The sequence below is a fragment of the Rhinatrema bivittatum genome, chromosome 1, assembly GCF_901001135.1.
Source record: "Rhinatrema bivittatum chromosome 1, aRhiBiv1.1, whole genome shotgun sequence".
NCBI lineage: Eukaryota > Metazoa > Chordata > Amphibia > Gymnophiona > Rhinatrematidae > Rhinatrema > Rhinatrema bivittatum.
The window spans coordinates 591,025,117-591,046,953 of record NC_042615.1 but is presented as its reverse complement, the minus strand read 5'-3'; the positions used below and the strand labels follow the sequence as shown (position 1 = coordinate 591,046,953).

General features: G+C 43.5%; 1 protein-coding gene across 1 annotated transcript in view; it reads left to right on the top strand.

The window, feature by feature from the left end:
• The first annotated feature begins 1,192 nt into the window (after positions 1-1,192).
• ADAMTS19 (ADAM metallopeptidase with thrombospondin type 1 motif 19) overlaps positions 1,193-21,837 on the top strand; it is a 465,279-nt gene continuing 444,634 nt past the window's right edge. Inside the window, exons 1-2 of the mRNA XM_029619011.1 lie at positions 1,193-1,319; positions 8,250-8,881. Coding sequence (XP_029474871.1) covers positions 1,253-1,319; positions 8,250-8,881 — 699 coding nt within the window. The 5' untranslated portion in view covers positions 1,193-1,252. The remainder of the gene's footprint in view (positions 1,320-8,249; positions 8,882-21,837) is intronic.

The window sequence follows — 21,837 nt, the reverse complement described above, 5'->3', positions numbered from 1 at the left end:
ATTTTAACGATTTTCACGATACTTTACACACCCAAACGGCAACAATACAATTCCCTCCCCCTCCCAGCCGAAATCGATCGTTAAAGACGATCGAGGACACGATTCACATCTCTATTGTTCATGGTTGTGTCTTTCAAATAAAGAGTTTAAAAAATTATAGACAGATAAAGGGACTAGAAACTAAATGAACACAATAATAATACTAATAAAAAAATCCAACAAACTATCAGACATATAAAAGTGCTCTGGAGTAAAGGTTGGGCAGCAAACAAATCCATGCATTCAATCGAGCATATCCAGGATTGAATCGACCTGTCCTGGAAATCTGGAGCTAGCTGACAACTTTAAATGGGGCCAAGTGCCACTGTTCCTTGATTAGTTAGAAAAATGCCCTGCCGGCCTACAAAGAAATAATCACCAAAGTAAGATACTGCATTAAATTACAAGAAAGCCTTTCAAACCTGTAAAAAGGAATCCTTAAAAAAACCCCATCTAGTACAGTACACCCTATTCCACTGAAGGGAACTTATCAAATGTAACTTACAAGTACAACAAAACGGAAAAGTTTGAGGATTCCTTTCCCTCAGCAGCAGGTTTTACCCTGCTGCCGGCGCTTCCCATTGGCCCAATCTTTTACCTGCTTCGGCCTCCCGCGGAGACTATGCAAATAGCGTGGTTCCAGCAGCCAATCAGGACGAGGCAGTGTGAGCTCGGGGAAGCCCCCCTGGCTCGGGGTGTCACTGCCAGGTCCGGGACTCCGGCTTGTTGAGCCTCTTTTGCAGCTCTCGCCCCTCCCAACCGGCTTTCTTCCTATTGTTCCTGTGCTCCGATGGATCGCTGGAGGATCCCGGGATAACGCACCGGGAGGAAGCGTTGCCTGCACCCCCACCTCGCCCGTTTCTGTTCCTGCAGCCGTGTATGTGCTGCCTTGCTCTGCTCCTAGCTGCGATCTTAGCTCTGATTTGAGGCTCTCGTTCCATAGCTGCTCCGGTTAGCTCAATTGGAAACTTGAGCTGCCTTCAGAATAACTGCACACTGCTCATAAATAATCCAGGGATCTAAAGGGAAGGCACTGAAAACCTGCAGCTCAGCTGCCCAGCTTCATTTACTCCCTGCAATCAAACTCGCACAATCCTTGCAGGGAAAATATATATATATATATATATATATATATATAAAATAAGGCAAAAAAGCTTATCAAGCGGTCCAACTTTTCAGCTGTGATTCCGTGGGCGCGGGGCACACACACAGGATGCGACTGAGCTCCATTTGCTACCTTTTTCATTTGCTCTGTTTCCTCACAAATGAAATTATTCCAGGTAAGCCGACTATAACACCGCAGTTACGATCCTTTCCCTACTGTGCTTTTCATTGATTTTGTAGTTTGCACAGCGTGCGGAGGAGTGGGGCAGCCTTATTCATACAGACTCCCAAATGCCCGGTAGTGGGTTGCTGTGGTTTTTTTTTTTTTTTTTTTTTGTTGTTGTTGTGGTCCTGCATCCCAGCGTGCCATCCAACCCATGCCTTCTGATAACGTGCAGAGGGGGCCCATGTGGCACACATTGCATCAGTCTATCTAGCGCCGAGCCTTTAACGCCCTTCTAGACCTGACTCAGAGCTTGGCTTCTTTTCATCAGACTCCGTTAAGGCAATCAGCGGACCGGCTTGTTCATTTCCTTTTTTTTTTTTTTTTTTGCTTTGAAGCTGCCGGTACTCGGATATGAAAGCATATTAGATTCGCCGGGACTGCTGCTTTCCAGCAGTGACTATAGCCCGGATCCGCACGGTGTGGGCAGGGGCGGCACGTGCACCGGCAACGCGCGCTCCCCCTCTGTCTCAATGCAGGCGAGTAGCAGAGATTTGCAGAGGCGGCGCGTTTGAACGGCGAGAGCAGGGGAGGCTCGAAGGATCCTGGAGTGTGTGTAATGGAGAGAGGAAGTGCGGTGGTCGAATGACCAGAAGAGCCGAGGGAAGAGAAAGGGAGAAAAACAGGTTTTGGAGGGAGAGTGGGGAGCTGTGTGGCAGGGAGGTAGCCAGAGCTGTAGATTTTGGGGGAGCCCAAGGTTAACATGGGAAGGGGCACTGTGTTAGCCTCCAACTCTGCTCTCTCCATCCCTTATCCCATCTTAAGTGGGTCTTCACGACAGTCTGTACAAAAACCTTTAATTTCTGGCAACACTCACAGGCCGTTGCAGGTGACTGAGTGTTAAAAAAAACATGCTCACGGTTTTAAGGCTTGGCTTAAAATATTTTTTTAATTCCCGATGCAGTAAGCTAATGCTATGCAAATGCAACAGGAGATTAAAAAAAAAAAAGATATAAACTTTAAAATGTGCATTAGGCACAGGCCGAATGCACATTGTAAATCGGGAAGGGGGCAGGCATGACAGTCCATTATGCAGGTAAGTGCAGGGGGCTGCCTGCACTTACCCGGAGTGTTCATGACTCCACCCCCCCTTTTTTTCCCTGTTCTTCCCCCATTTTTTAAGTAGTAGTGCTGGAAACATAACTCCAGCTCTGACCCAGGAGTTAAGATTCCAGCTTTAAAAAAGGTATGCTGGCCAAACTCAGTTTCTCTGTATCAGGGAGTACTTTAATGCACTCATTTGCATGGGATTTCTATACAAAGATGCCTAGCTGTACTTGCGGCAGTAAGTTTTGCACATAGAAAATGTCCCATCAAGTGCAGGCTGAAAGGTGTGTTCAACAGAATGCACTTTCTGCATTGGCTTTTTTTTTTGTATCTTCTATTTTTTTTTTTCACCCCTTGCCCTGGCTGTCTCTTACTCTCCCTCTATGATTATGGCAGTCCCTTCATGCCAGTGTTAAATCTCTCAGGCTGCAACAGAGCAATTATGTAATCAGGCTTTCAATTACACCAGGCATTCCTAAACTTTAAAAATGCTGGGGGGAGGGGGGGTTAATTACCTGCCAAAAGTAAACAGACTTTGATGGCCTCAGATCTTTACAGGACTAGCCCAAGGGCAGTGTTTACCTGTCCAAGTTGGCCTGTTTAAATGTGCAGGGAATCATGGGCTGGCAATGATTCCAGTGCCTTTAGGCCCTCTTAACTGCTGCACCTCAGATGTGACATGATCTTGCATGCAAGGGAAAGGGAGCTTGAGCCAAATGTGAGGGGGCACAGGCTCCGCTCTTCCCCCTGTAGTTACGCCCATGCTACTTTGGTTGGTTGCTGCTTCCCGGCAGAGGTCGAGGCCCGCCCTGGGATGGACTCTGTATCCCGCTGAAAATTCCTGGCACTGTCCAGACCTGAAGCTTCTGAATGCCGTTGGCCATAGAGCAGGTTTCAGTTATCTGTGCAGTGCAGATTTTGGGGGTTGGGGTATCCAAGGCTGAAGCCAAACCAGGTAATTTTGGACTTTGTGGAGCAAAGACGAAAGGGGGAATTTCAGAGAAGAAGGGAGGTTTTATATGTAATTTTCAAACTTTTCTTTTGTAAGCACAAGGAGGGATAGTACAGGTGCCAGAGGATGAAAATCTAAGAAATGTAGAATACAATGGTAGATAAAACTGTAAGGCCATCTAGCATGCCCAGTTTCCCTTCCTAGTGTAATACTCTAGAGCCCACCAACTTGGAGGTTTTTTTTTCTTTTTTTTACAGCTAAGGATCCTTTGTGTGTAGTACGTGCAATGGATTCTATTAATGGCTTTTGTCCTCACCACCTTTCCTGGGAGACGGTTACATACATCCACCACCCTTTCTGTGAAAAAAAAAATATGCAGGACTTTTTTTTTTCTGCCTCCATGTGCCTGTACCTAGTACAGGCCTCCTTCCCCCGCCCCACCCAACAGCCCCTGGAAAGTGACAGGAAGGAAAGGGTTGTATTATGGAGCAGAGTAATTTTTATCTGCTCTTATCTCTTCCCTTCAGGGTCAGCACCTCTCCTCCTGTTTCCTGCAACCTGATTGGGAGAGGAGGGGCTGGAGTAAGAAGCAGAGGATTATTGTCTGCCCAATTGAGTGGGCCTGGGGACATGGCCCCAACTCAATTGGCCATGTCCCCAGGCCCACTCAGCAGCTCCTCCCCTCCTCCCCTCCTGTCATTTCTCCTTCCCGCCATCTCCACCACCACCCCCCCCCCCCCCAACCAAGATGTTGCTGGCATACAAGCAAGGGTAGGGCTGGAAAAAAACACAGCAGCAAGCCCACAGGTATCTGTGTTCCCAAGACTCAGGACTCAGCTGCCAGCAGGGGGAGTGAGGAGGAGGAGGAGGAGGGTGAGATGAGAAATGGTGACTGCTTGGGGACATGCTGAAGGGAGAGAGAGAGAGAGATGTAGCAGTGTGTGTGTGTATGGGTGTGGGGGGCTGTTGGCATAGAGAGAGAGAAAGCATGGAAGGTGGAGAGAGAAATGTATCAGACTGTGTATGTTAGGGGGGAGGGGAGAAAGAAAAAGCATCACACTAGTGCCTCTCTCTCTTTCCACCTTCACCTCCTTCCTCCTGCTGGTGTCCTTCCCCACTGGTGCCTTTTTCTATTCCTTCTCCTTGCCCCCACTGTTGCTTTTCCTATGCTATGATAGCAGCAGAGGAGGCACCAGCAGGTACGAGTGCCGCTCTTTATGCCTCCTGCTGGTATGAAGGGAGGACAGGAAGGGAGAGGGTTGTGCTGTGACTGAGCTCTGTTGCAGGGGCATTGGGTTGCCCCTGACGTAAGGGGCCTTGGGTTGCTGCCCTGATTTCCTCCTGCCACTCCCTCCCACCTCTCAAGGATGGCCCTATATCTGAGTGCAGCATCTTAGAAGAAGAAAAAAAAAAGCACTGGAAATATTTCTTTGTTACTCCTCAGTCTTGGAGTCTTATATCATGAACCTTTGTTCTAGAACTTCCTTTGCACTTAAAAATGTCAGTGTCAAGTGCATTCATATATTCATATTCATGTATTTGACACACTATCATATTGCTCCTCTCCTCTAGGGTGTACATACAGTGCTGAAATCCCAAGTATAATAATGAGAATTACAAGTTTTTACTATTAAATCTTTAATTAAAACTAGGGGTATAAATTAAACAATTCTGTGTTTCTTGAGGCACAGTAATGTACAAAGTAGGACTCATAAGACTAAATCAAAATTGCTTTGCATGAAATGGTAAGTAAAATACTAATTTCTTTAATGCAATTACTTGGTTAATTAGTATTAGGTACTTAAATAATTGGGTAAAAAATAAACCACTCTGCAGAGTAGGGATGGAAATACAGCTCCCAAATATTTGGTTCAGTTTGTTTGTTTATTTATTTCTCAAATTTATATTTCACATGTTCCATGGTTTACAGTGGATTACACTTATAGACATTTGTTTGTTTAGATTTAATTTTTTTTCTTTCATTTGTTCATCGAACCAAAAATATAATTAAACTATAACCCCCCCCTCCACTTTAAACAAACAAAAAAAAAGACCCAACTGCTAAAATACATATAAAAAACTGAAAAAAAAATGACCTCAGCCTGGCACCAGAAGTAGTCCTAGTGCAGAGGTCTGGTCTCAGTTCCAGCACTAAGGCCTGATGCCTGAAGATCATCCCTTAGGCCCAGTCCTGTCCTGTCCTGTTGCCAAGGTTTAGGCCTAGGCCCTATGCCAGGAGAGGCATGGAGGCCTGGTCCCATCACTAAGACTTAGTCCTAATCCCATAGCCAAAGTCAAGACCTAGGCCTGCTCCCAATGCCAGAGCCTGGCCCAACAGCCTGGTCCTATTACCTAGGCTTGATGGTGAGGTTCAGCCCGGAGGTCTAGTCTTATCACTGAGGCCTAGGCCCGACACCAGGACCCAGCCTTGAGGTCTAGTTCCATCACCGAGCATGGCCCAGAGACCTAGGCCCAGGCCTCCAGACGTATTCTTTCATTTGCTATCTTCACAAAATGATGCGGTCTGCTTGAAAGATGTCCCAGAGTGATATCATTGTTCTGCCTTCCTCTGGAGTAGATGGTGCCATTTTGATATATATCTGGATAATGTTACCAGGCCTGTAGGCTTGGACCATGGCATTGATTCTAGACCCAGGCCTATGCCTCAACAGTGGGACAAGATCTCTAGTCCAGCTCTAGTGTCAAGCTTTAGCTTAGGCCTAGATCTTGGTGATGGGACCCGTCCCCTGAGCTGGATCCCAGTGTCTGGCCTAGCCATAGACCTTGGTGACAGGACCAGGCCTCTGGCCCTTGTGTCGTTCCTAGGCCCAGGCTCAGGCCCTTGTGATGGGACCAGGCTTCTGAGATGGGTCCTGGCATTGGGCCTAGGCCTAGGTCTTAGTGACAGGACCAGGTCTCTTGGCTGGGCTCCAGCATTGGGCTGAGGCCTGGTCCCACAAAAGGTTTTATTTTTATTTAATTTTTAATGCAATGAATAGGAGGCTATTTTGAATAGGAGGCTATTTTTGATTTATTCAATTTGAAATGAACTAAAAATTGCCTAATTTGTTACATTTTGCAAATTTGTTATAAACGAATGTACATCCCTACTGCAGAGTAAATCTGTACGACTGAGTTTGGGCACCGTATCCTATATAAAGGTCCAAAAAGTATTGAGTTTCATCTTCACCATAAAAATTAGTGAGAACTCATCAGACTACAGGTAAAATAAATTTCAGAATGAAAAAGCATAATTGATGCTCATCTTTCTGGACAGGATTATAAAACCATTTCTTAATGTTTTGGACTCCATTCATTTACTGACATATAAATAGTCTACAAATGGAAAAAATCTGTAAGTCTACCCAGGAGTGGTCATCCTGGCAAGATCTCCCCAAGAGCAAAATAGAAAATCATCCTCAAAGTCACAAAGAACCTTAGACTAATATCTAAGGATCTGTAGGTTTGCTGTGGCTGACCTGAGGGTTCGTGCATCTAACATCAGGATAAATCTGAATGGGAATGGTGTTCATGGGTGGACAACTAGGAAGAAACCATGAAAGAGTATCTGAATGACCCACACAACTTATGGAATAACGTTCTCTGGACAGAGAAGTCTCAAAAATTTTATTTTTTGGTCACAGTAAGAATTGTTTTTTTTGATGAAACCCAAAAAGTGTCTTCCAAAGAACCTCATTCCAACTGTAAAGCATGGTGATAGAGGTATCATTGTGTGGGACTGCTTTGTGGCATCAGGACCTGGACAGCTTGTGATCACTGATGAAACCATGAATTCTACTTTATATCAGAAAATTCTAGAGGAGAATGTCAGATCATCTGCCCATGAGCTAAAGCTGAGCTGAAAGCTAGTCTTTCCACAAGACAATCTTAAACAGAATGGCGGAAGAAGAAGAGATTTCATATTTTAGATTGGTCTTGTCAAAGTCCCAACCTTAAAACTATTGAAATGTTGTGGCAAGACCTGAAGTGGGCTGTTCATGTAAAGAAGCCATCAAATATTAAAGAGTTGCAACAATTCTATATGAAAGAATGGGCTAAAATTCATTAAGAGATGTGAGAGACTGCTCAACAGTTACAGGAAACAATTAGCTGCATTTATTTCTGCTGAAGGAGTTGCTATCAGTTACTGAATGAAAGGTTCACATGTTTTGGTTTTTTTTTTAGACAAGGATACTTGCTGTTTAATCTTTTTAATGACTAAATCAAAATATATCCTTTTTGACTGAGTTATTTATTCAATGGGGTTGTCCTTTTACCAGGGTTTAGATTAGGGTCTAATTAAGCTATGAGTATAAATTGTGCTGAAATTGGTGATGTAGATTTCTGAGTTGTTTTTATGTATGTTTTATAAGATTTATTTTTTGCATGTTGTTGTATGTTACAAATTTTATGGACATTAGTTTGTGATCCACAGTGGATACTTTATTGGAAGACGTAGAATGTAAAAAAAAAAAAATGTAAATAAAATAGACCCTCCTAGGGGACTTACAAATTTCTTCTCAGCACTGAATTTAGGTCCTTAAGTCCCATAGGGATAATGGGCCAGCCTCTGCACTATTTTGGTGGTCCAGGTTATAGTTCAGACTTGGACTCCATATGTTAGGTCATTGCATCTCAACCAGTGTGCCTTGGGAAAGTCCTTCCTGTGCCACAAGGCTGGCAGCCCCAGCATGACCTTCTTCTTCCCCGGGCTAAGATGATTAAAAAAAAGATATTTTAGGGAGCTTCAGGCTTGTGTAGGGGACAGTATTGATGGCATCCTTCTACAATAAGTGAGAGGGGTGCTGAGCTCAGCACTGCCTGCAGTTGTGTACTGTGCTTTGTGATTTCCCTCTTTCTCCCTTTCTCTCTCTCTAAATGCAGGTCTGCAGGTTTCTCTGGAAGAGGAGGAATGGGAGATTGTGTACCCGGCTCTCTGGGGGTCGGAACTGGAGCATCTGGGGTCCGAGGACCCCATAGTCTTTAAGACCAGCAACAGCACATGTGGCGACTCCTCTGATTGTGTCCTGCTTGGCTCGACAGGTGCAGGCAGTTCCCGGGAGGCACGCTCTGTTTTCTCACACTCGGCCTTTCCTGCAGGTGGGCACCGGCAAGAGAAGGAGGATGAATATGAGTCTCAGGAGATTTATCACTGGTCTCCCCTTCCCCAGAGACATGGTGGTACCTTAACTACCTCTTCATCCAGCATCTCTTCTTATGCAACAGCTGCTGCCTCTACAGCCGCATTCCCAAGTGCTAGTAGTAGCCCTGATATTCCACCGTCCTTGACGCCGGATGGTAAAGAGGAGGTGCGACTGCGGATTTCAGCATTTGGTGGGGAGTTTTACTTGCTGCTAAGGCAGGACAGCCGTTTCCTGTCAGAGGGCTTTGTGGTGGAGGAGAGGCTGCGGGCTGGGAAATACTCTGTGGAGCCTGAGAAATCCTGTTACTACAGTGGCACTGTGCTCTACCACCCGGAATCCTCTGCTTCCTTCAGCACATGTGGTGGGGGACTGGTAAGTTCATATCTGTGCTTTTTCTGTTGATATCTCATGCTTTTAAACAGATGAATAATGCAAAAATGTCATTAAAATTCTTGGGGAGAAATATTCCATTTACCCCATACTTCCATTGTTAATGCTTCTAGGGCTTGTGGGCTGGCTAAGAGATAAAATGCATTACCTCTATACTTTCTTCTTTCATGTCCCCTAGCAAAGTCATTTTCAGGCTTCAGTTTTAAGTCAGATTTTAATTTTGTAAAGCTAGACCTGTGGCGTAGCCATGGGCAGGCCTGGGTGGGCAGCTGCCCACCCAATTTGGACCCAGGCCCACCCAACTGGCACTGAAACTGCAAGGCTGTTGCGGGATCCCATCCCCGCGACAGTGAAGAGGAGGACTCAGGCCTGGCGTGCCATCACAGCACACATGGGGAAGCGGTCCTGCGGCCGTATGGCCGACCGATCTTCCTGTTTGGGAGGGGGGGGCGGAAGCGCCGCGCACAGCTTCCGCTTCCTCCCCCCCAAAGCAGGAAGATCAGCTGGCCTCTTCTGCTGCCACCGGCCTCCTGCTATCTTCGGGCCGTACGCCCCACCGATCTTCCTGCTTGGGGGTGGGGGGGAGCAGAAGTTGTGCGTGGGTGAGAATGGGAGCCTGGGTTTGTGTGTGTGTGTGTGTGAAAATGGGAGCCTGGGTATGTGGGTGAGAATGGGAGTCTGGGTTTGTGTGTGTGGATGAGAATGGAAGCTTGAATATGTGGGTAAGAATGGGTGCTTGAATGTGTGTATGTATGGGTGAGAATTGGAGCTTGAATATGTGTATGTGTGCGTGAGACTGGGAGCAAGAGTTTGTGGGTGAGAATGTGAGTCTGGGTTTGTGTGTGTGGGTGAGAATGGGTGCTTGGATGTGCGTCTGTGTGTGCATAAGAATATAAGCCTGGGGAGGGGTGAGAAAGTGCGAGCTTGTATGTGTGTCTGCAGAGAATGTGAGCTTGTGGGGAGGGGAGAGAATATGAGAGTGAGAACTTGAGTGTGTGAGGGGGAGTCTGTGAGAGCATGCATGCATGTGTGTGTGTGTGTGTGTAAGGGAAGAAGACAGTAATAGAAGAAAGACACTGAAAAGGAATTAGGAAATGTGCGACAAGGTTAAAAATAGGAAAAAGAGACCAGGACCAACTGATTAGAAAAATACAAAGATCAGACAACAAAGGGTAAAAAAAAAATATATATATATTTTGAGATGTTAGCAATTTAAATATATATCAAAAAACTCAATCAATTAACCAACGAGTCCAATATATAATAAATCTAAGTACGTTAGGCTATAAAATTTTCTCCAATATATGTGAATAGTACCGATTCTGAAATGTGTTCATAGGCAGGTGACTCTCATACCATCCCGCAAGCTCATTGGCATATCTGCTCTCAAGCCGCATCAGGGATCATCTTTAATCACTGGTCACAATTTTGCCCATGTATTTATATGCTAGTTCAGTTCTGAACTCTGGACTGCATTAAAAAAAGTTACTGGAAGGGCATCACCCTCCGTGGACATTGAGCTTCATAAGGGAAGTACAATTTTTATTTAAAAAGAAAAAAAGAACAAAAAGTAAAAAACTAGCATATAAATACATGGGCAAAATTGTGACCAGTGATTAAAGATGATCTCTGATGCGGCTTGAGAGCAGATATGCCAATGAGCCTTGCGGGATGGTATGAGAGTCACCTGCCTATGAACACATTTCAGAATCGGTACTATTCACATATATTGGAGAAAATTTTATAGCCTAACGTACTTAGATTTATTAGCAATTTAAATATGTCATCTTTAGGAATGTGCATTTCTTATATTTTTGTATTTTGCTCTTTCTTAAGTATTCCACTGTTCAGAAATTTTAGTTCCTCAGGCTTTCTATTTTGGTTTTATCTGCATGTTTCTGTTTCTAATTTATAGTCTTATTTCTATATTAGGTAAGGGTCGGTCTCAGTTTTGCCTGTGTGTGACAGAAATGCAGTATTTCTGCTATCGTGTAGTTTCTCTTTAGTAGTAGTCCAGCTTGTTCTGTTATTCCCGTAGGTGATGTATTAATGTTCTAGGGCCTGGTATAGTATTTGCAATGCTGCTTTTTCATAAGGTTGCTATTATTTGAATCCTGAGAGTCAGTGCTGTGACTGTATGGCAAGGTTCTAGATGCCTCTCTTTTTTGCAAGAGTTTGTGTTACTTCACAAAATAGCAGTGGAGGATTATTTTTTGCTGAGGTGACACCAAAATTTGAAATTTTTTTTTCATGTTAGTTGTAATGTGAATTGCCCTAGCTCTGCGCTGCACCTGTTCTGATGATTAATTATATTTTATTGTATTTATGAAGATTTCTGGTTTTCTGCAAAGATGGTTCATGAAAGAATACATTAATTTTTGTTTTATTACATGATTGGATCTGATTGTTTTCTATACTTGTGCATTTATAAACTGCAATAAATATAAAATAAATTCTGATTAATAAGGAATTTTTAATGCTGGTAAGTGCTTGAAATAATTGAAGTAAATTATTTTAAAGTTTCATACATGATGCATAATGGCTGTTGCAAATTACTTAGAAAGCCATTCTAGGGTGCAGTATATGGCATTATTTATCAATAAGAAAACAACTAGTAGACCTGCATGCCTACAGCCCACCCATGTTAACCTCGTGCCCACCCAAAAAATCAATTCTGGCTACGCCACTGAGCTAGACCTAATTGACTGAAAATGAGTTAAAGAAAAGTTTGGGATGCTCTGCTGGGTTACCCTCCTTATTGCCAAGGATGCTTGTCACTTTTGTAGCAACGGGAATTTTGTGTATTTTTAGCAGTGATTTTTTCAAATCTTTGTACGCTTAGGAAAGCCATATATCGGTTATTTTATTATTTTTTTTATTTAGCACTACAAGAAATTTTCATTAGTGCAAAGTGTGCATGGTGAAATTTACCCAGGATAACTGTTCAACTAGAGGAAATACAGTTAAGAAGGTTTATGCATAACACAACATGTACAAAAATGCAATTTTTTTTCTTTTTTTAATAAAGATGTCACTTTTAATGGAGATTATGAGAGAATTTGTGGCGGCTGGACTGAAGAGTCCTATGTTTGGCCTATAGAGATTAAAAAGATAGCAGATCCCTTTCGCTGACCCTAGTTAATATTGCACTTGCCAGCTCTTGCAGTAAAGAGAGCTTTTTCATGTCAGTGTTGCAAGTTCTTCAGAAACCAGCCTTATGATTCAGCACTTGAATGAGCTCAGCGGAGTAGAAGCCGGGAGTCACTTTGGGAGGTGAGCGGCTCCCCCAAATGTTCCCTACCAAAATTTTCATCAGGGTGGGACTGTGAATACCATACAAAAATAGTTGACGGTGATTCCATTTCTGAATCTGTAGTTCTAAGGACCCTTTTATGAATGACTGTTTTACCTTAAGGAGCCTCACAGACAATTTTCTTGGTTCTTGGAGAAATAGCAGTTAATCATTGCACTTCCATCTGGATTCATTCATGTGCACACTTCTGGCCGAAATCTTTCTGCTGGGTAAATGCCTATTGAACTGTCAAGCCGACTTCCTGAGTTTTCATGGGCTTATGTGAGTTATGTAGCTTCAACTGGATGTTCAAAGTGTCCCTTGCCTTCCACAGTCCCGCATAAGGCTTAAGATCCACCCCAGCAAAGTAATCTCTTCAATTATCTGGACTTTTTCATCAATATTTTGTTTGTCTCATCATGTGCAATGATATATTTACTGCTGGAACCATTTTGTAATTAAATTTATTATATTGCCTGCTGGAAACGGTCACTATAGCAGAGTGAAATACCATTATGTAATATTTGAATAGTGATGATCAAACGGATCCAGTGATAGAGTTGGATTGAAATCTGTGGTGGCTCAGTGCCACCACTGTAAATAAATATAAGTATTTGTTAATTATAAAACTGCCAAATGTGTTAAATCACGGGTAATAACAGTAATAAAATAGAACCTAAATACATCATATCTATATACAAAACAAGGAAATCCTCATAGAAGAAATCAAAAGTATAAAACCTTCAAAAAAGACAAACCTTAAAAAATACTCTGTGACACAGCCATCTCAGCAATCTAATGTCTGTGTCAAGAATCGAAATGTAATTCACAATTAAAATCAATGCAAAACCTATATAGCACTGAAAACATTGATCAAGGTATAAGAACATAAGAAGTGCCGGGCTGGGTCAACGTCCTGTCTCCAGCAGTGTCTATTATATAATTAAGGAAGTTTCTGTCAAAAATAAAGCAGTAGAATGGCATCCAAACACGCACCCTCATTCCCCTGACTGCTCCCCCCCCCCCCCCCCATGCCACCTCGGATGGCACCCTTTTCCCTGCCACAGACACAGAAGGTGAGTACGGATTGTGAGAACACAAAGGCTGCGAGGGGGCGTGCGTACCATTCCACAAAGTTGCACACGTGACTGTGCACGTACGTCGCTGCACTTTACTGCCACAGTGTGGGCTTAGCTCACATTTGTTTTTAACTCTGGAAATTTATGGTCCTGGATTTTGGAGTTCCTGAGTGGCTGGGGTCCTGGACTCTGGTCTCTTAGGTCCATGGTGGAGCATCACACCCAGCAACTTCAGGTCTGGGACCATGCTGGCACAGTCTATAGACTAACACTAACCTCAGTAATGGTAGTTAACTTTTATTCCATCTCTGACTTGGAAGTCCAAGCCCACAAAAATGTTGCGTACTACTGGGGGTACTCGAGTTCAGGTCTCGCAAGCCAGAGACCATCTGCTCTGGGTCCTCCACTGCTCATCTGTTTAGCCTTCACCCATCCACTAACCCACCTAACCTCTCCCCTCACTCATTCACTAACCCCCTCCTCCCCCCAGTTGAAGTCACTTTACAGCCGTCTAGTGCGCCTTTTCAGTTTTATGTGCACAAATGTGCCTTAAGCTCTATACCCTTATTGCACCTCCCTGCACTGATGGGGAACAGCAAATATCTTCTTTTGCATGAGATCTGCATACATTTTTAGTATGCATTTTTCCATGTTAAAATCTTTGTTAAATACCGGGGTTAATTTACCATGCAAACATGCACACTAAAACAGGAGTAAGAACCTGTGCCAACACCAGTGTGCCTTAATACATAGGCCCCAAAGGGGACCAGTAATAAAACCCATGCTAAAATCTGAGCTAATTTGTAGTGCAGGTTTTACTTTACTCACACAATAGAAGACCACAGACTGCAGGATGCGGTAAGCTAATGTTATGTAAATTGGTAAGAAGTTAAAAAAGCAAAGGTAAATGGGTGCTAAATGAAAAATATACACTAAAGATGTAAGTTAACCTGAAAATCTACACTAATGCAAAAATAATGCTTTAAAAAAAGGAGTAGGGAAGTAGGTGTTTGAAGTTGAAAGAAGTGTAACCAAAATGGCCTTCCATGCAAGACTAGCACTGTGCATCCCAAATCAAGCGCAATCTCGTATGAAAGGCCTTTTGGGCAAGTCATGCCAAGTGGGAGCACTGAGAGGAGAGGATCACCTTGCTGGTGGCTGAAAGGAATCAGTAAGTTTTTGCTTGGGACATTTACTTTTTTAAAAGTATTGGGGCGAAGTTAACTATTTGGAAATATTATTTAGTGTGTGTTTGCTTTTCATAGTAAGGCAGCAAATAAACAGAAATTAGACTGTATTTTTAAATAGTCAGTAAGGCAGCTAGTAAGCAGTAGTTAGTGTTTGTATATTAAAAACAAAAAAAAAAAAAGAAAAATTTAGCCAGAAGCTAGAAATAAGCTAGGAGCAATGTTGAAAAGTTCAGTTCAGTTATTCATCTTGGAAAGGTGTTAAGGTACTGTGATTTGGTTTGATTAGGTACCAACATTTGTTAATCAAGAGAGCAGTGAGTCACTCTGCCTGATTAACTGAAGTTACACTGTTTGTATTTTGAAACCCACCCCTAGCTCATCCTTTAATTTGTAGGCAGGTGCCACTTTAAAAAAAAAAACCAAACAAACAAAAAAACACCTTATTGAGAGTTTGATCATTCCCCTGTAAGCCACTACCAGACATATAGTGAATTCACCAATACATTTAAAGGACATTAATTAGACACATTCCTGCTCCCATAGCAACCTAAAGCTTAAGTAGGAATAGAACAAATTTGAGATGAAGGCAGCAGTCCAGCAGCAAGAGGGGGGCTTCCCAGTCTTTTGCATCGAGTGTCACATGTATGATTTTTTGCCCGCCGGTTAAAAATTGTACATGTGCAGGCGATGCAAAGAGCTCCTGGCTCTCAGAGAATGAGTCCAATCTCTGGAGGCCAGACCTGGAGGAGCTGAGGCAGACAGAGAGGTATATAGATGAGACCTTCAGGGACATAGTAGCCAAGTCCCAACTTCAGACTGGCAGTCCTGGTGCTGCCTTGGAGGAAGAAGGTCTCATGACTGGAGAGCATCAACCTGGTGCAGCAGGAAAGGATCCTGTAGCAAGGACCTGCTCTCCAGGTGATGCATAGTCCTTTCGCACCGAGGATATCTTCCCAAGGCCTACTGCCCAGGAGGGAAGGGTTAGGTCGGCCGTCATACTTGGTGATTCGGTTATTAGAAATGTAGACAGCTGGGTAGCTGGTGGGCGTGAGGATCGCCTGGGAACATGCCTACCTGGTGCAAAGGTGGCGGACCTCACGCATCACCTAGATAGGATTTTAGACAGTGCTGGGGAGGAGCCGGCTGTCGTGGTACATGTGGGCACCAACAACATAGGAAAATGTGGGAGGGAGATTCTGGAAGCCGGATTTAGGTTCTTAGGTAGAAAGCTTAAATCCAGAACCTCCAAGGTAGCATTCTCTGACATGCTCCCTGTTCCACGCGCAGGTCCCCAGAGGCAGGCAGAGCTCCGGAGTCTCAATACGTGGATGAGACGATGGTGCAAGGAAGAGGGATTCAGTTTTGTAAGGAACTGGGGAACCTTTTGGGGAAGGGGAAGTCTATTCTGAAGGGATGAGCTCCACCTTAACCAAGGTGCAACCAGACTGCTGGCGCTAACCTTTAAAAAGGAGATAGAGCAGCTTTTAAACTAGAACAAAGGGGAAAGCCGACAGTCGCTCAGCAGTGCATGGTTCGGAGAGAGGTATCTTCAAAGGATACTATGATGCATTAGAATTAGGGTATCCCAACAGTGAGGTTCCAATAATAAGAAAAGTAGTCCAAGTGCCTGAAACTAAAAACTCACCTGAGCTAAAAAAAATTCTAACTTATCCCTATCAATTAAAAAGCAGAATGAAAATACAAACAAAAACCAAACTTTGAAATGTTTGTATGCTAATGCCAGAAGTCTAAGAAGTAGGATTGGAGAATTAGAATGTATAGCAGTGAATGATCTCGTCAACTCTTCACATAGGAACAAATACCATCAGTATTAGTGCAAATGGAATTTAATCCATCGCCTCTCGCCACGCAATGGGCCCCAGGCAAATTCAGCGTTTATTCAAGCACTTGGTATATAATCATTTGGTATTGTTCCTTTATTTATTCCAAAACAATTTTTTGATTCTTATCCACTAAAAATTTTTTAGTGGATAAGAATTTTTTAGTGGATAAGAATCAAAAAATTGTTTTGGAATAAATAAAGGAACAATACCAAATGATTATATACCAAGTGCTTGAATAAACGCTGAATTTGCCTGGGGCCCATTGCGTGGCGAGAGGCGATGGATTAAATTCCATTTGCACTAATACTGATGGTATTTGTTCCTATGTGAAGAGTTGATAAGGTTAATTTATTTAACACTTTAAAAATCATAAAAGAGAACATAATACATCCTCCTTTTTTGTATTGAGTGAATTCGTAGGTGAGGATTTCTAGCTTCTGGTAGCAGTGAATGATGACATAGACTTAATTGACATCTCAGAAACACGGTGGAAGGAGGATACCCAATGGGACAGTGCTATACTGGGGTACAAATTATATCGCAATGACATAGAGGAGCACCCGGGAGGCGGTGTGGCGCTTTATGTCCGGGATGGCATAGAGTCCAACAGGATAAACATCCTGCATGAGACTAAATGCAAAATTGAATCTTTATGGGTAGAAATTCCTTGTGTGTCGGGGAAGACTATAGTGATAGGAGTATACTACTGTCCACCCGGTCAAGATGGTGAGATGGACAGTGAAATACTAAGAGAAATTAGGGAAGCTAACCAAATTGGTAGTGCGGTAATAATGGGAGATTTCAATTACCATTGTCTCACAAAATAAACGTCGCATAGATTATAATTTTTTAGATTTTTTTTATGTGCATAGAATTTATCTGGAACAGTGGACCATCATAACACCCTTGGTTTTTTAGGCAGTAAGCCACACTTTCAACCTTACAGGGTCATGTTTAATCATCGGTCCATTAAATGTCTTTTGTCTTCTTTATTCAAATGTTCTCTTTCTCCTTCTTTTTTATCTTTTTTATAATTAATAAAATCCTTTGTAATAAATTCAAAGACGGAATTGCCTTACTTGTGCGGAGCGCCGCTGCGCTTCCGACCTTTATCTCCTGTGCCGCCGCGCTGTTATCTCCAGCGCTGTCGTGCTTTACTTTGCAATAAATTTAAAGACGGAATTGCCTTACTTGTGCGGAGCGCCGCTGCGCTTCCGACCTTTATCTCCTGTGCCGCCGCGCTATTATCTCCAGCGCTGTCGTGCTTTGTAGGCGAAAAATTCGCCTACAAAGCACGACAGCGCTGGAGATAATAGCGCGGCGGCACAGGAGATAAAGGTCGGAAGCGCAGCGGCGCTCCGCACAAGTAAGGCAATTCCGTCTTTGAATTTATTACAAAGGATTTTATTAATTATAAAAAAGATAAAAAAGAAGGAGAAAGAGAACATTTGAATAAAGAAGACAAAAGACATTTAATGGACCGATGATTAAACATGACCCTGTAAGGTTGAAAGTGTGGCTTACTGCCTAAAAAACCAAGGGTGTTATGATGGTCCACTGTTCCAGATAAATTCTATGCACATAAAAAAAATCTAAAAAATTATAATCTATGCGACGTTTATTTTGTGAGACAAGTGTAGTTCGTTGCACTTAATAATTAACTGTTCTTATATAGTAGATTTCAATTACCCCAATATTGACTGGGTAAATGTATCATCGGTACATGCTAGAGATATAAAGTTCCTGGATGGAATAAATTATATTTTTATGGAGCAATTGGTTCAGGAACCGACAAGAGAGGGAGCAATTTTAGATCTAATTCTCAGTGGAGCACAGGATTTGGTGAGAGAGGTAACTGTTAGGGATGTGAATCGTTTTTTGACGATTTAAAATATCATCCGATATATTTTAAATCGTCAAAAATCATTACAGCCACGATACAATACCAATTCCCCCGATTTATTGTCAAAAAATCGTAAATCGGGGGAAGGGGGAGGGGAAGGGGGAGGGCGGGAAAACCGGCACACTAAAACACCCTAAAACCCACCCCGACCCTTTAAAATAAATTCCCCACCCTCCCGAACCCCCCCCAAAATGCCTTAAATTACCTGGGGGTCCAGCGGGGGTCCGGAACGACTTCCTGCAATCGAATCGTGTTGTCTTCAGCCGGCGCCATTTTGCGCCGCCAGTTTGCAAAATGGCGGCGCAAAATGGCGCCGGCCGTAGACAACACGATTCGACTGCAGGAGGTCGTTCCGGACCCCCGCTGGACTTTTGGCAAGTCTTGTGGGGGTCAGGAGGCCCCCCCCAAGCTGGCCAAAAGTTCCTGGGGGTCCAGCGGGGGTCCGGGAGCGATCTCCTGCCGTGAATCATTTTTCCGTACGGAAAATGGCGCCGGCAGGAGATCGACTGCAGGAGGTCGTTCCGGACCCCCAGGGACTTTTGGCCAGCTTGGGGGGCCTCCTGACCCCCACAAGACTTGCCAAAAGTCTGGCCAAAAGTCCCCCCCAGGGACTTTTGGCCAGCTTGGGGGGGCCTCCTGACCCCCACAAGACTTGCCAAAAGTCCAGCGGGGGTCCGGAACGACCTCCTGCAGTCGATCTCCTGCCGGTGCCATTTTCCGTACGGAAAAATGATTCGCGGCAGGAGATCGCTCCCAGACCCCCGCTGGACCCCCAGGGACTTTTGGCCAGCTTGGGGGGGCCTCCTGACCCCCACAAGACTTGCCAAAAGTCCAGCGGGGGTCCGGAATGACCTCCTGCAGTCGAATCGTGTTGTCTACGGCCGGCACAAAATGGCGCCGGCTGAAGACAACACGATTCGATTGCAGGAGGTCGTTCAGGACCCCCGCTGGACCCCCAGGTAATTTAAGGCATTTTGGGGGGGTTCGGGAGGGTGGGGGATTTATTTTAAAGGGTCAGGGTGGGTTTTAGGGTGTTTTAGTGTGCCGGTTCACGATTTTAACGATTTTCACGATATTTTAAAAACCCAAACGGCGACAATACGATTCCCTCCACCTCCCAGCCGAAATCGATCGTTAAGACGATCGATGACACGATTCACATCTCTAGTAACTGTGGTGTGGCCGCTTGGCAATAGTGATCAGAATATGATCAAATTTGAATTAATCACTGGAAGGGGGACAGTAAGCAAATCCACGGCTCTCCTGCTAAACTTTCAAAAGGGAAACTTTGATAAAATGAGAAAAATAGAAAAAAACTGAAAGGAGCAGCTACAAAGGTAAAAAGTGTGCAAGAGGCATGGCCATTGTTAAAAAATACCATCCTAGAAGCACAGTCCAGATGTATTCCACACATTAAGAAAGGTGGAAAGAAGGTAAAATGATTACCGGCATGGTTAAAAGGGGAGGTAAAAGAAGCTATTTTAGCCAAATGATCTTCATTCAAAAATTGGAAGAAGAGAATAGAATAATGCATAAGCATTGGCAAGTTAAATGTAAGAGATTGATAAGACAGACTAAGAGAGAATTTTGAAAAGAAGTTGGCTGTAGAGGCAAAAACTCACAGTAAAAACATTTTTAAATATATCCGAAGCAGAAAGCCTGTGAGGGAGTCAGATGGACCGTTAGATGATCAAGGGGTTAAAGGGGCACTTAGAAAAGATAAGGCCATAGCAGAATGATTAAATGATTTCTTTGCTTCGGTGTTTACTGAAGAGGATGTTTGGGAGGTACCCGTACCAGAGAAGTTTTCATGGGTAATGATTCAGATGGACTGAACCAAATCACGGTGAACCTAGAAGATGTGGTAGGCCTGATTGACAAACTGAAGAGTAGTAAATCACCTGGACTGGATGGTATATACCCCAGAGTTCTGAAGGAACCGAAAAATGAAATTTCGGACCTATTAGTAAAAATTTGTAACCTATCATTAAAATCATTCATTGTACCTGAAGCCTGGAGGATAGCTAATGTAACCCCAATATTTAAAAAGGGCTCCAGGGGTGATCCAGGAAACTACAGACTGGTTAGCCTGACTTCAGTGCCAGGAAAAATAGTGGAAAGTGTTCTAAATATCAAAATCACAGAACATATAGAAAGACATGGTTTAGTGGAACAAGGTCAGCATGGCTTTACCCAAGGCAAATCTTGCCTCACAAATCTGTTTCACTTTTTTGAAGGAGTTAATAAACATGTGGATAAAGGTGAACCAGTAGATGTAGTGTACATAGATTTTCAGAGGGCTTTTGACAAAGTTCCTCATGAGGGGCTTCTAGGAAAAGTAAAAAGTCATGGGATAGGTGGCGATGTCCTTTCGTGGATTACAAACTGGCTAAAAGACAGGAGACAGAGAATAGGATTAAATGGACAATTTTCTCAGTGGAAGGGAGTGGGCAGTGGGGTGCCTGAGGGATCAGTATCGGGACCTGTACTTTTCAATATATTTATAAATGATCTGGAAAGAAATACGACGAGTGAGATAATCAAATTTGCAGATGATACAAAATTGTTCAGAGTAGTTACATCACAAGCAGATTGTGATAAATTGCAGGAAGACCTTGTGAGACTGCAAAATTGGGCATCGAAATGGCAGATGAAATTTAATGTGGTTAAGTGCAAGGTGATGCCTATAGTGAAAAATAACCCATGCTATAGTTACACAATGTTAGGTTCCATATTAGGTGCTACCTCCGAAGAAAGAGATCTAGGCGTCATAGTGGATAACACTAGAGATGTGAATCGTGTGCCAGACCGTCTTAACGATCAGATTCGGCTGGGGGGGGGGGGAAATCTGATCGTTAAGATATGTGAATTGGAATCGTTTCCGATTCCAATTCACATCGCTAATTTTTTTTTTAGGGAGGCCCGCGCTGCTAAAAAAAATAACAACCCACCCGACGCTTTAAATCGACCCCACCCTCCCGACCCCCCCCCCCCCCAAAACCTTTTAAAATTACCTGGTAGGCCAGGGGGGCCTCGGGGAGAGATTTCCCGTTCCCAGGCATCAGCTGTTCTAAAAAAAAAATGGCGCCGATGCCCCTTTGCCCTTACCATGTGACTGGGTATCCGTGCCATTGGCCGGCCCCTGTCACATGGTAGGAGCACTGGATGGTGTCGGCCATCTTTACTCATCAGCCCCTAGTATAATATGCTAAATATTTACTGCCAATGAAAATTATCATGCGTGTAGTTCTGCTCATAGCTGCATCTGTAGAAATAATCAAGCACATTAATTGATTAATGCAGTTAAATAATTTCTGTTAAGGGAAGTACCTTTAAGATCACTGGCAGCCTAAAACAAACCAGTAGGGAGTGAAAGTAAAACTGCCAAGACCAACAGACAGGGTTGACATCAAGATTTGTATTGTATGATGGCTGTATTCACTATTGCATATTTAAATATTGGTAGATGACAGCTGGGCCAACTGGAAACTTTCTTATAGTTAAGTGTGCATGAGAACACTGGGAAAGTGGCCAGTTTTATGTGCTTACTGTGGTAAGACAGAATCTATGGAGAGACCGTGAGACTAAGTCATTTCTACATTGTGTAATTTTGCAGAATTTATCATGTAA